The sequence below is a fragment of the Xiphias gladius genome, chromosome 18, assembly GCF_016859285.1.
Source record: "Xiphias gladius isolate SHS-SW01 ecotype Sanya breed wild chromosome 18, ASM1685928v1, whole genome shotgun sequence".
Taxonomy (NCBI): Eukaryota; Metazoa; Chordata; class Actinopteri; order Istiophoriformes; family Xiphiidae; genus Xiphias; species Xiphias gladius.
In genome coordinates this window covers 18465628-18481327 of record NC_053417.1, presented here as the reverse complement: position 1 = coordinate 18481327, position 15700 = coordinate 18465628, and the positions used below count along the sequence as shown (strand labels likewise).

The following is a 15700-nucleotide window of genomic DNA, read 5'->3' as shown; positions in this document are numbered from 1 at the left end:
TCAACAATACTCAACTGTGCCTTTATAATTTACATCTACAATTTTTATTGGAGCAGATATTCCTTTCTAAAAAAAAAAATAATAAAAATAAATAAATAAATAAATAAGGCACAAGGTCGGCATTAATGATGAATATTTTTCAGGACAAAAAAAACAAAGTGACTTGAGGTTTTTCCTGGCGAAGACAAGAATAATATGTGTGCGTGTGTGTGTGTGTGTGTGTGTGTGTGTGTGTGTGTGTGTGTGTGTGTTTGTTTGCCCTCACCCTTCCCTGTTCTATTCACTTTGTGAGCAGTAACTATAGAGGAGATTTTTATACCAACAATTTGACATTAACACTGCGAACATGCAGCGATTGGCCAGGTATGCAAAGGTAAGACCATCAGCAGACATTAAACTTCTCTCCCAAGCTCTCTTTTTTTCAATCTGCACACAGTTATTTCTATGACTATTCATGTGAACAAATGAGTGCAATGTTATGAATGTCTTCCAGGAGAAACTAGCTGAAAACGTGCATTGTTACCCACATATTTATATGATTATCACATCATGCCCCTCTCTATGATGCCGGTTTTTAACTCTTCATTCGAATGTGGCCATTTGGAACATCTATAAAACACATTTACCTTCTAACATGGACAGACAACACATCTTACAAACTAGTTCTCTTCTATAACCTACTCTATGTTGTCTTATCAGACAGGAAAAAACAGGCTGTTTTGAACATGTGGAGATGGTGTTTTTCTCTATTGTTACTGAAATGCAGTCTGGTATTTTCTCTATCAGGAGATCTCTGTGTGAAATATTTTAATTTATACCATGGTCCATTACTGAGGGCAAAAAATAAGCTGTGTTCAAATCATCAACCAGTAAAAGTTTGCCTGACGGTCAGCAAGTAGCAACTGTAGAAAATAATGTTGTAGATCTGCAGTTTAATATAACTTGCGCATAGATTTAGGAATCTGGTTAAACTGTTGACCGAACAATGTCTGAAGTGTTTTATATGACTTCAGTGGAAACATTGCAGCTAATCAGAAACAAGTATTTTCTGTGGCCGTGGTATAAGTGTACATCGGTTATGACAGTGTTCTCGACACGCCACTAAAGACACCTACAGAGTAGGTGGCACAATGCTTGGACATAGGAATAGAAATCAGGCTTCATTCCGCCACCAGCCTGCAACCATAACTGTAACTGTGACCTTGGGAAGTAAAGAACATTCATCACAGTACAGACAAAACCACCTGACTTGGCTGACACAGACACACGGAAGATTCTGAGAAAAAAAGCGGCCTGAAATTTTCAAATCCTCACCTTGGACAGGCCTCCTACGTCCAGGTAGAAACAGATGATGAAGACGTTCCAGGCTACCCACAGAGCGGCCCATATTGTATACTGGAGGGCAAAGACACAAGACAGATTAGCTCCATGGAAACTGAACAGAACACAATATGACAACTTTTGAAAATATGGCAGGTTGAATGACTGAGCTCCTAAACCAAGTAAAGCCAGTTGCCAGTCTGCTCCCACACACATTCCCACACATTCTGACATACACGAATGAATGAATTTATGAATTTATAAAACACCCACATGCTCTATACACACACAAACACTATACACAGATATAAGTTTGTATATAAGACCTCACTGTATTTAAAAGGTGCTGGTAAGTTCAGCAGGTCTATTTGGGCCCGGAGGGAACTGCAGGTTTGTAAACGGCTGAGGCTGAATGAAGTTCACGACTCAGCCATTTACAAAATTGTACAGACAACCAGCAGAGTGTTGACAGACACCGAGTGGTACAGAGTGTTATTCGCTGACAGATAAAAAGAGTCAGCAGCGTGAAGGTTGTGAAATTCTCTGACTCACGATGAATTGTGTGTTTAAAATGTTAGAGGTGTCAGAGGAAGAGCAGAGGGCAAAACAGCACCTTCGTAAAAACATACACGTTGAATCATGAAACCCCTTAGCTTGCTCTCTCCCATTTTCCACTTGACATGAGACAATAGCGCTACTTTCCCTCCTTCCTCTCCTCCCTTCAATTCCTGCTTCCTCTGTTTCTTCATCTCATCCTGTGTGGCTCCCTTTCATTCTTCTCCATCTCCCCTGTCACTCTTTATTCACTCTCCTTTCCTCTGTATCTCTTTCTCGCTCCCCCGATCTTTTCCCGTCATTAACATCACCATCTGCACTTTCACTAATGCTGCTCAAAATGGGCTTTTAATGCCTCAGATGAACGTTACGGTGGCAAATAAAAACTGAAGTGCATAAAAGCACATTTTTGAACCTTCACAGTGGTGGTTTGTAACAAAAGCAGTGAAAGAACTGGCAGCGCATGCTTTGCACTGTGTCTCAAAGAATGACCTTCTCTGTCCAGAAACTGGAAGCCAAGTATAAATCTGATGAGCTCCTTAGCCCCCACCCCCCGCCCCCCCTCAACACCCCACCCCCCTTCTAATTAGTCCTAATTACCATGGGATTAGAGTGATTTAAGAGTGTCGCAAAATGCACAAGAGTTTGCAGCAGACTTTGTAATTAGAGGAAGGGCAACAACATGTCAAATCTACAGTACATGCACAGGCAGAGGACTAATGCAAATTGATGTTATACTGCTTAACCAAAACCGTAAGGAACAGGATTATGTGACAGACTGTACCAGGTTTCACACGAACTACTAGTCTTCAGTTATGTGTACTCACCACCACAATGTAGCGTGGCCGGTACTGGATAGTGCCAAAGAGGCCGAGGATGACAATGATGATGTGGAAGAAGTTGGCAAGGATGGGGGCCCACTGGTAACCCAGGAAGTCAAAGACCTGTCTTTCTAAAGCCAACACCTAAAGGATGAGAGAGAGAGACAGAGAGAGAGAAAAAAAAGACAAATGTTATCAGGTTCACATGTTTTGGACAAAAAACTGCCTCTCCTGCTGTGACAGTGAACCGAGAGGAATGTTTTGGGGTTGCCAAAGCTACACAGACCATGAAACAGTCCTAGAAAAATGGCAGCAAACATACACGCACTGGCAACATTGCCATGTAATGTTAATAGTTTATTGAAGACAATATCCGTTCACCTCACGGCAACTGGCAAATAATTCTACGCTGAGTGAGTCGACATGAAAAGCTTCAGTGTTTAGCCTCTGATGATGGGAGAGCCCAGAGGTGAAGACTGAAGGTTTTATAAAATAAACAATGACAGATTTATCGATTCATCCCCTGCTGAGCTAAAGAGGAGCTCACTATTTCCAACCGTCCTACCAATGGCCTCCAGGAATAAAATTGCTCTGGGAACTTTATTGGAGGTGAAAGCCTTCCTTAATAATATCACTGTAGTGAGCTTAGGCGCTTATTAAAAGCAAAGTTTAAACCTGTATAATGAAAAGAGAAATTCCACAGTTTTCCCAGTACAGGCTCACCCCTTCTACTCCTACATCAATACTGGTTTCAGACCTGTTCTTTTTACATAAAGAAGACTGATTCATTCAGGATTTCCTTTTTTTTTTTTTTTTATTTGATAACTGTCATCCACAAAGTCTATCTCCTAATCATTTTATGCAACAGCAAAAACAACAAAAGAAAAAAAAAAAAAAGAAAAGCAACATGAACCTTTAAGACTGTGAATCCCTATTTGCATCAACTCAGTTAGCATGCCAAATGGGGGAAAATACGGAGAAGGAGTGTGAAGCATTTAATTAAAATTCCATTGCCAGTCAAATTCCATTCCATTCCCAGTGTGTGTGTCTATGTGTGTGTGTCTGTGTGTGTCTGTCTCAAGCAATGATGTGTTTTGTTGTGTGTTGACATGTCATTTCCAGCCAAGCGCTCGAAGATGGATGAGGGAGGGAGGAATCTCGTCTCTACTGCAATGATAGTAACGCACCAACGAGCACGTCCATGCAAACACAAACACACACACACACACACACACACACACACACACACACACACACGGCTGGTACACGGCTGCGGCTGCTCTTCCAACTGTAATGGAAATGTTACCAGCAACTCGATGAGACATTGTGACAGGCAGGGGAGGAAGATGATCAAAGGCTGAGTGATAATTAAAAATGAACACTCCTTCGCATAGAGGGCAATAACTCCACAGACAGGGTGTGAAGCGAAAGAGGGCGAGTCGAGTGAACTGCAACCTGCACCAAGCATTATCATATCAAAGTCAAGGAAAAACTAAGCAATCCTAAGAAAAGCCTTTCACTCTAGTAGAGGGAAGAGGAAAAAAAAGGGATGGAATAATGGGTGGGAAACAAAACTGAGATGGATGGGAAGAATATTGAAATGAAAAAAAGGGGAAAAAAAAGATGAATGACAGATGACAGAAAATACAGAGAAACTCACAAACGATATATGCTACCATAGAACGACTGACCTCCCTCTTTTAATAAACTCCGTCTATCCCCTGGTTAGAGAAAGACCCGGAGGAAATGAATAAAGTCAAAAGACTCATACATCTTTTGGTCGGCTCTGGGTCATGGTTAGACAACTCAATAAAACGAATCCAGGAGAGTGTCCGCAAAGATGGCGCACAGCTAGGCTGCAGTTAAATTGGTCGGGGAACTTAGACGACTTACCCTTTAAAAGTGACACCATTTATGGATAGACTATCACTTTTACATGCCTGGACAAACTTATGAGTTAAATCCCAGTTTATGAAGAGATGTGTTAATGAGAATAAACCACGTCCAATTAGTTACAAAATGCATGAGAAAAGTAATTTTACAGCACATCAATGATTAATGAGCACCAAATCATCTTGTACCACCAAAGCAACAAATGGATGAAACAGGTCCAGTCAAATTTTTTTTTTTTTTTTTAATTTAAGGCAAGCAAGATCAAGAAGGATCCTCTCTCTTCCCAATGCAATGAAACAGATTTATGCTTGGGTGTTTTCTTGTGTGGACTATTGCTTTTGTTTTTCACAAAAACAAGTGAAAGAGAACACATTATACCTTTTACTATTTTTACATCAGCTCCATGTCTCTTTTAGAATTGATTTTACAGTTTCATTAATGGTGTATAAGGCTCTGAATGGCTTAGCACCTCCATACCTAGCGACTGTCTCTCCCTCTATATTGCCAGCCGCTGCTTCAAGCCAACAAAAACTACAGCATTAACAATACCTAAAGTCAAGACTAAGAGCGATGGAGAGGCAGCCTTTTTCTTTCTATGAGCCAAAAATGTCAAACAGTCTTCACATACACATCCACCATGACATTTCTGAAAATTCTATAAAACATCTTAAGACTCACCTTTTCAATCTTGCTTATATGATGTCAGTATTCTGTATGTAATTTTAAAAAAATCATTTTCATTTAAGTCAATGGTTTTTATATAATTCCATCCTCTCTTATTGTATTTTAATGCCGTGTTTACCAACGTTTTACTTATTCTAAATGTGTTTTAAATATGCACTGTAAAAGAAAACACTTGAACACCTGCACACCTTTTTATTCATGCAGTTACCCAATATGCCAATCATGTGGCAGCGGTGCAATACATAAAATCCTGCAGACACAGGTCAGGAGCTTCAGTTTATGTTCACATCAAACAACAGAATGTGGAAAAATGTGATTTAGCGACTTTGAGGTCAGAGGAGAATAGCCAGACTGGTTGGAGCTGACAGAAAGGCTATGGTAACTCCGATAACCACTTTTTACAACTGTGGTGAGAAGTAAACCATCTCAGAAAGCCCAACACATCGAACCTTGATGCTACGACAGTAGAAGACCAGATCAGGTTCCACTCTGTCAGCCAAGAATAGAAATCTGAGGCTGCAGTGGGCACAGGTGCACCCAAACTGGATAGTTGAAGACTGGAAAAGCATAGCCTGGTCTGATGAATCTGGATTTCTGCTAAGGCCGCAGATGGTAGGATCAGAATTTGGTGTCAACAGCATGAATCCATGGACTTGCCTTGTGTCAACAGTCCAGGCTGCTGGTGATGGTGTAATGGTGTGGGGAATGTTTACTTGGCAAACTTTTGGCCCCTTAATACCAATCAATCATTTAAATGCCACAGCCTATCTGAGTATTGTTGCTGACCATGTGCTTCCCTTTATGGGCAAAATTTACCATCTTCTAATGGCTACTTCCAGCAGGACAATGCACCATGACAAAGCAAAAGTCTAAAATTTGTTTCATGAACATGACAGTGACTTCAGTTAACTTCAGTGGCTTCCCCAGTCACAAGATCTGAATCCAATCGAACACCTCTGAGATGCGGTAGAACGTCAGATTTGCAGCATGAATGTGCAGCTGAAAAATCTGCAGAAATAATGTGATGCAATCATGTAAACATGGACCAGAATCCCAAAGGAATGTTTCCAACATCTTGTGGAATCCATGCCACAAAGAATTGAGGCCTCATACCTATGTTAACGCACAGTCTGTCCATGCTTATGACAATTAAAAATGCCAAACAGTGAACAACACCTACATAGTTAGCTAAAAATAACGCACATTATACAGTATGTTCCGTCTCCTATGTCCATTTGTCAAGTCAAGGTCTGTTAAATTGTGGCTCCCTCCCTCTGAGCTGGTTGCTCAGAATGTCCCACTGGTTATCCTGGTGGAAAGAAAAAAAAAAGAGATCCAAAGGCTCTGAAAAGTCTGTTAAACAGCTTTTATTCTATTTGACTGGATAAATGCAAATAGCCTCAGGGTCTTATCTGGATGTTCTTGGTACAATTTTTAACACTGCAATAATGGAAAGCCTAAAAGAATTAAGACATTTTGTGAGCTCTCTCATCAGCAAAATAACATTGTATTAACATATTTTGACTAACTGTAAATATCTTTACCATGACTGTAAACTGGAGACTGTTTTTATTTTATTTTATTTTTTTTAAATTGAGGTTAATTGTGACAAGTTTAAAATCTTTGGTACCATCATTTGTCTCCTTCCCTCTTTTTGTCTAACAATACTCTCTGCCCACTACTATTCAACTAACATTCACTGAAGCGCACACTCTGTCACCTGCACTCATGCAATCCTACATGGACTGCTGCCCCAGCACAGGCCAAGAGTCATGTTAATGAGCATGAACCCTCATCCATCCAACACACATACTGTACTTTAGATCCCTTGATGTATTCATTACACATGGCCATGGACCCTTTCCCTGAAATATCTCCTCCAGTCATTGAATTAAAGAAGTGAATGGGGATGAGGGGTGTGTGTATGTGTGTATGTGCGTGCATGTGCATTCCTTGCTTTGAGATGCTGTAGTAAGCCTATCACGTTTGCTGCTAACTCAATAATCTACCAGGATGACAACAATCAATCAAGGACGGAAAGGTCTCTGCCCACCCAGACACACATGCAATCGCATAAACCCATATGGCACAATTAGCCCACAGTTCATAGGAAGCAGGTTGCTGGAGAGTGGGGTAGAATTTGATCAAAAGATACCAATGCTTTTCCAGGAATAGTGAGCAGGCTACATTACGGCCCCTAACAGCCTCCCACCGACCTCCTGCAAGCACAAATGATTCCCACTGGGGTGACGGAATCTCTTAGTGTGTATTTTGGTTTTGGGTGTGTATATGTGGAGAAGCGCGTTGCCCACACATACACCTCCTCCTACCATAAATACTAAGCAATTAGGGGGTGGGTAAGACAGCAGGATGCAACAAGCCCCTCTTGCACCTCCACTACTGCCCAACCTTTGTCTGCTCCATCATTCTCTCTCTCTTAACAATCTTGTTTTTTCATCTCTATTCTAAGCTTTCAGAAACCATCAATTACTCCCTCATTCAGCCATGTGATAGAGGATTATTAGCCTCAATCCTGCTGCCTCTGTTGGAGGATGTTAGCTGGTGTATATTCACTCAGTTCCTAGAGGTGTGGATAAACGAGAAAGCACAGCACAGAGCAGCGGAGAACACACAAGCGGACACAGCCTCGCACTATAATCCCTCCTTTCCTTATTGCCCAAATCGAGAATATCAAAGCCCCAAAACATTTCATCACCACCTTCTTTATAATGCCATGAAGAAGAGAGGGAAGTAAGCCACAGATAAAAGAATGATGAGAGGATCAGAGAGAGAGAGAGAGAAAATGTTTGATCCGCATCATTTGAGAGCTAATTAAGATGTGCATGTGTGCTCAAGATAAGTGGCTGAAATGCATGAAAAACAGTTTGCTTTGCCTAAGCTTGCAACTGGGATTTCAGATCCAAACACGTGGCAGGCGGGCTTGGCAGTTGTGTATGATTAACAACTCGACTGTGTTGTCACAAGTTAGTGATCCGCAGTAGTAGGACGACACTTCTGATGAGGTGTTAGGTTTTTAAAGTGAGAGGGAACCTGACAACGTTCCCCCAGAGCCGGAGGACGGAGGTGAGTGGGGGCCGTCTCATTTCCAGGGCTCTCCACCTTAGCCTCCAGATACTATAAATCACATCAGAGTTTCTCTCTCTGCGTGTGTGTCCTCTGTGAAATGTCCTCTGATAACATGTTACTGAATGTGTCATCAGGATCTGTGGCTTTGAAAAGCAGGTCTATGTCTGCATGTGTGTGTGTGTGTGTGTGTGTATGTGCGCGCCCCTGCTTTGTATGATTTCAGGCTGCATGAGTCAGTCTCCTCTGTGTTCAAGCATATAACTCTGACTCACACAGTCGAGCATAATGACGACACTGAGGACTGCCAGGAGATGTGAGGGGGGGGGTTACAGAGAATTCCTACCACCATGTTATCTCTTTTATCTCGATGGCGTCATTAGTGTGTTGTTTTTAATTAAACATACGAAAACATTAGCCAATAAGATCAAGCCTGACAAAACGATAAGATTCAGAGGGGCAATTTGTATGCAATATCCAAATGACCACTTCTGTTTCACCCTCTAACTTAGAGAGAGTTTTTACTGCCTGTCGGGAGTCACGAGGAGTTAAGACAAGCCAGGGCATACCGTGGCACATTATAAAAAGCAAGCCAGCCTCTGATTCATGGTTTTTCCTTTCTTACCGTCTTTATCTTCATTTTGTTTTGACATAGAACAGTTGTTTTAGGTAGTGCATGGATAGCCCTGTAAATCAGTGGTTCCCAATTTGGGTGTTGAAATCCCCCCCAGGTGAACGCAACACGAGTCTGAGGGGTCAGGAGATGGTTAACAGGATAGAAAATCGAAAAAACGTCTGTTTTTTTTTTCTCTGTTAAAAAAATCTGGTTTTTGTTTCCGTTGACTTTCCTCTTTGTATCTTTCTTGTGAAGTACTTAATAGTTGTACCTCTTCAGGGCTCTAAAACATTTAAGATAAAATAATTATAGAAGGAACAGAGAAGGAGAGAATCAACCTTTGGATGGAGTGGTGAAAAGTGTAGAAATATTATAGCGGTTTTCACAGGTTCACTCGGTCCAAATTTTACGAATTTTAATCACGTGGGGTAGGGTCTGATTCACTGCCAGGGGTCTCGGGTCTGTGCATCAATATGTCTTATACCCAAGTGTACACTAATGTCAATTATTTTTTGGTATTTGTTTTGTGGATACTAAATTGATTATATATTTATTATCTTCTATCTATTGATCAGTAGGTGACAGAATGTTGGTGCAGGAGGTGAAAAAAAGACTTTAAAATCATTCCTATTAAATTGGTCTTTGAAGCATATAAACAAATTATTCTAAACATTTTATTGTGACATTTTGGATCTGCGAAGATCCCTAAAATATATGTAATCTGTGTTGATGGGTCGCAAGTACACATATCTTAGTTTTAAGGGGTTACCAGCCAAACATCTTTGGGAACAACTGACTATACTGAAGGGGCACAGAACGTCTGTCTCACTGGCATTTTATGGAGCATAATACCATGACATTGATGGGCCTACTTTCCTACTGGATTAAACAATAGAGAAAGCTGTTTTGAGGAATACAAAAATAAGAAATAAAAACCCTAACAGAGACAGTTTATGAATCAGAGGGTTGTTTATTTATTTATTTATTTTTTTTAATGTGACACACTGGGTCGTCTTTACTCTATGACTCCCAGCAGGCAGTAAAATACTGCTCAAAAACTTTCTCCAATCCAATTTTTCACATCTAGCCTGGATAAAGTCATTATACTCTGCTGCTTGCTTGGTCCTTGTGTAACTAATGGTGCCAATGTCAGTATGTGTGTGTGATGGTGTGTGTGTGTGGCTCTCATCAGGTACATGGAGAGTTGGATAGATAGATAGCCCTTAGTGGCGCCTGGTCTACCAGAGCTGAGACAGGGATTAAGAGGTAGGGTGCCTTCATAAGCCACTTTCTTCTTCGCTGTTTGAAATATTGTCTACACAGTGAAATACACAGCAGCTAGTCCCTTTGTACTTCACTAAGTACCACTTGTTTTAGGTATTAGTGCTAGACAGACACGGAGTGAAGTGCTCACTGTAGCTCTGATTTTTGCAAAGTGACTACTGAAAGCCTAAATGAATCAAAAAGCCCCTTATTCAAGATGAAATACGTTAAACTTCCAGTGCACTTACTGCTAATAACATGCTAATCTCCCAGTGCTATTGGGAACACTGTCCCATTGAAACATAGATCATAAAAGCCAGTGCTTTAAACTGAGTCTCCCTCTGGACACTGGGAAATACAGTACTTAAAACTCTTCACCGTTGTGGGTTGTCTTGTGTTGTAATGTTCACTCTGTTAGTGTAGCTCACTTTAAGATTAAGCTAAAAAAAAAAAAAAAAAAAAAAAAAAAAAATCTAACTACTATCTTTCCCACTGCTACCCGGTTTCCTCATGCCACATCTCATTCCCTTTGTTTTTGCTTTGCTTTTCCCTGTTTAATTGCTTTGGACATTATTCGTGCTGTACTATCACATAAAGACAAAAAAAAAATACTTAAAATACAAAATTAGTATCCCAATATTTATCACTCTCTGACAGGACACTAGAAATGCTTAATTAATAAATCAAAGTGAGGAATACGTCATTGTGGACCTAAGCCTAGAGGCTTTTGCCACGGAGTTCTTTGCAGACTAAGTTTTGCAATTACAAATAACACACATGGACGGGTATCTGTCTAAATTACACTTTTACACTGCAATGTATAATTACATATTTTTAATCTGCGAGAGAAAAATTAATTTTACTTTTATAATATCTCTTAAAAAAAAAAATCCACAAGCCTTTTTCACATAGGATATTTTGACATGTCATTTTGACATGTCACAGTAGCTGCTATGGTTTCAGGGTCCTGGTACTGTGTATGCTGTTGCGCCGTCTCACTGTCATAGCTTACTGGGACACAATGTTATTAGTTGCATTGGTCAAGTTTTACTGTAATACGTTAAATTTCTGCTGTGGCCTGCTGAGTAAAGCAAAAAACTGTAGAATGGAGTAATGAAAGTGCAGAAAAAGTAGCCTTCTATTTTTATTCAGCACATTATGTCATCTAGCTGCAATGTACTCAATCTTACCACACTGTATTTTATTTGAAAATAAAACAAGAGATGAAATCAATTTTAAGTAACCCCCATGGTGAAATTATGTGTCTCCATGTGTTCAGACACATTTATTAGGATGTATATAAAGTAAATATGATCACCACTGCCAGTTAAATAGATCAGTAAGTGTGCCCCAGCTGAGCTATGATTAGGCTTGCCCATGTAAGACTTAACCAATTTAACAGGTGTTAATCAGAGGATAAAGATCAGAGAGAATAATCACTACATGTGTAAAAGAGCATTCCACAAATTCCCTGAAAATGTATTTTCTCAATCAGTGATCTTAGGTCCTAGGTTTGGACAGTTTTGGTTGTTTCACATGAAAGTTTTCTGTATTTCTTTTTCCCCTCTGTGCTCTTCTCACTGATTTGAAGTTGACGGGACACTAATCAGGATTTAGGAACATTTGAATAAGAATCTGTTGACAGCCGGTGGGCTGTTTGATCACTGTCAATCAAATCTGATCAAACTACACCCACACAGTTGCATGAAACCGATTAGCTGAGTTTTTGAGTGTTAAACTTTTAATGAATGATACCTACAGATATTTTCTGATTTTTTTTTTTTTTTTTTTACTTTAATTGTTGTGTGATTACTGTTGCATGATCGTGATTATTTAATGTTATAGAGACATACTTAAGATTTCAAGCCACGTTTTCAGGGGCTTAAAATCTTGTTTACTGTATATGTTAATCTTCAAGCTAATCTTTACCTACAAATAAAAACATTTAACAGTCGACCTGTCCCACATCTGCCAGTGTCACTTCTTCTGAGTTACAACAGCCTGCACAAAAAAATGACCAGGCAGCATTTAGAGGATTTCAGCACAGAAATCAACAAGCTGACTTGATGATGAAGCAAGGCTCACTGAGATAAGAGCCAAATTCGCACACTGTGACAGCAAACATCCTTCCCCACACGGCTGGTATCGCTTGTAAAACGCTTATTTTGCTCGGTCTCTCTTCCTCCCTTTATCTCGCTTCCTCCACTTTGCCGTCAGCCAAACATTTCTTTTAAGTTTATCTGCAAAGGTGGCAGCAATGTTTGGATTATTAGAGGCTAATTTAGACTTTGCTGCATCTACTTGAAGAGGAGTACAGAAGCACTGGATGTTATGATTTCAGCCTCAACCCAAAAGATTAATGTCATTTTAGAGGTTCTCTCTCTTTCGCTATTGGCTCCACACTCGCCGTTTGTTGGGTGGGCATCATGGGGAAAATGAGAGATGAGACAGCTGACTGCATCACACACACAGATGATCGTAAACAAAGCATATCAGGTAACATTAAGAAATGTTCATCTACAAATACAGAGACACAAAATAACGCACACACACACACACACACACACACACACACACACACAAATACTTGACAGAAGGAGCCGACAGAAGAAAAGCAGGAGAAGAATACAGCGATGGATAAAACCCAAATGCACCAACAATGGATAGGATGGAAGAAAAGTGATGAAATGAGGGCAGCTTAAACCAGCCCTTTCTGTCTCACCATGCCCCAGATCTAACAAAAAGCTGTTTAGGTTTCGCCCCAATTAACAAGTAGGCAATTTAGCTGTGACAGAGGAAATTCTCATCAAGAATAAGCAGTCAAGAACGGCAAACAGCTGTCAGCAGTTTGTACCCTCCAGCACTGCTTTCCATAATTGAGTCAGTAATGTTGCTCTTTTCATCATAACACCATCATTCTTAATCTTTCATCCACCAGTAGAGTAAGTTATGCTGTGTGCATCCCTGCTATCCAGCCGTTTAATCACACAACACAATTAGAGCAAAAACATCCGTGAAGTCATCAGCCGCTTGTAAAACAAGGACTGAATGCCAAAAGAAGTGGGGGGAATTTGAGTGAGATGAATATGCTTTGCAGCCATTCAACTGAGTGTGATCTGTCAAGATAGTCATCCCAGCTGTGGTGTGCCCAAAGCAATTTATTCGTTGCCACACTATAACAAATGACACTGCTGGAACCATTGGAATGGAAAGAGAGAAATGGGCTTGCAAATAGCTCTAGTTTTATCTCCATTATAACTAAATATTGCAGTGTCATTGATGTGGAACACACACGGACACTTACACAAGCCTTTGTATGGATGAGAACATGCGTACACGCTTCCATTTGCCAGCCCAAGGTTCTCGGAATAACCACACAATTAATGGTCTGTTAAATTGAAGACATTAAAATGGTGAATAGTTGTAAAAAGGGCCACCAGGGGCAAAGAGGAGATGGTTTTTCCAAGAACACACATATTATTATAAACCAACATTCACACAGCAAGGGCAGTGACTCCAAACTCCAGGGAAGGTCGAGAAACAACAGGAGGGTCACCACCTCTTCTCAATTAGCATAAAACCTGGCTGCTTTCATCTCTGTTTTAACAAGTAACCTCAGACAAAATTATAAAATAAACAGATTCCAGATAAAGTTGGTTCCAAGTAAACCACTCAGCTGCATATAACTGGATGCTATATTGCATTCTGGGTGTGTCGTTTCTGTGGTAAGGTTAAAGGCTATATATGTCAGTAGATCTATCTTTAGAGGGACAGTTGTTTTGAGAGCAGGATGTGTACTGAGCCCCGTTTTCTATGCAGTCCAACCCCCTGAGGTTCTCTACCAGCACTTGTCTCAGCACGCTAACTCAGATTTGCATCACACATTCCCATGTTTCCTTTTGACAGCTTGGCTTTTATTTCCTACAGGCTCTTCAGCATCTTATTGTATACGTAGAGGTTTCCGTGGTAACAGTGCACCAGAAAGAGGGAGGCAGATGGAAAAAAAATGAAAAAGAGGGGAAAAAAGAAAAGCTAAACATAGAGATCTCAGGTCTTGAGGGTCACGCTCATAATTGGCCCAGAGTGAGAGGTCGAACCACCACCCATCCCCCCTTTTTCTGTCTATTTCTCTCCACCTTTCTATCTGCATCTCCCCCAAATCTCCAGTGGCACTGGCCTTGCTGATAAATTAGATGGTAATCAATAATTTAAACATATTCCAACCTGGAGATCCCAGCAGGGGGAGAAAATGGGGAAGAGGGTTGGAGAGAGGGCTGGGGATGCACATAGCCTTGTTGTGTTTCAACAAAGGATACACGTTAAGGGCGGAGCATGAACATTCATTACACATTCAAGCAGTGCTTCTCATCCCTGAATACCCAGGTTGCATTGGGATCTCAGGCAAGATGACACACTGGGGGGGGGGGGGCTCCAAAACTCTGAGCTTAATTTATTATGCAGTCACCTTGTCTTGTGACCTACAACACACACACACTTTCTAAAAAACTGTAGGTTTTTGTTTAATCATGTTTTTTTTGATGGGGCTGGACCTTGCAACTAAAGCCAGGCAGGACCTGTCAGGGCCCACTCTTCTGTGGAAGAGGGTTGTTCAGGCATAGCAATCAGCACAGTCTAGGTCAAGACCACAATCAGAATTGAACACCGGGGGGTCCATCTGACGGCACAAGCACAGCACTCACAAACATACACACATTGACATGCTATACCTAATTATGGCGACCTGCAAGGCCTTCAAAAAGAGAAGAAAAAGGCCAGAAACAATGAGAGATGGGGTTATGACCTTCATTTCTGAAATTACATGAACTACTGGAGCTTCTGTGTGTTAGAACCTTCTGTCCTCCATCTCCCACTTTCCACCACTACGTGAAACCTCCTTAAAAAGGCATGACAAACTAAAATATTCATTTTCTTTAAAGAAAGTAGTTGATTTTTAATGCTGCCCTGAAGAGCTGAGTCTTGCAGACAAACCTTTTTAGCAGTGCTTGAATGGTTCGCCATCATCTAAACAGCTTTTAATCAACGGTCATGTAGTTTTAATTGCCTGAACAGCCACTTGCAATGAACAAATCTAACTAGGATAGCATAATATCTATCACTGATCGAGCCCTTCCATTTTCTAAAGCTGTTGAGCCATTTCAGCCAGCAGGCTTTCGCAGGCTTACCAACATGGTTGTGCAGACTGGCGAGACAGTGCCTTGGGGACCTGGAGTAATATATGTGGCTTCCAATGTAGGACATAAGAGGGCTAGTATCAATTCAACATAGATTTTATTGCTTTTTTTCCATTCATCCTTGCAAATCTGGCATTTATGTTTAGTCAGGAAGGCTAATGAGGCTAGTTTAAGCTAAAACTCGGCTTCATAGTATTGATCAGTGCTCACTGTGTTCCAGGTAATCAACATCGATGTAGTAACCCCACCCCCAGTCCACATCTGGTGAATAA

General features: G+C 40.7%; 1 protein-coding gene across 3 annotated transcripts in view; it reads right to left on the bottom strand.

Moving 5' to 3' along the window:
* nkain4 (sodium/potassium transporting ATPase interacting 4) overlaps positions 1-15700 on the bottom strand; it is a 43896-nt gene that overhangs the window by 23519 nt on the left and 4677 nt on the right. For 2 of the 3 annotated variants that reach the window (XM_040151812.1, XM_040151813.1), the window contains exons 2-3: positions 2703-2840; positions 1315-1395 (exon numbers count right to left, since the gene is read on the bottom strand). In XM_040151812.1, the coding sequence (XP_040007746.1) occupies positions 1315-1395; positions 2703-2840 (219 nt within the window). The remainder of the gene's footprint in view (positions 1-1314; positions 1396-2702; positions 2841-15700) is intronic. The other variant, XM_040151814.1, reaches the window with a different exon arrangement.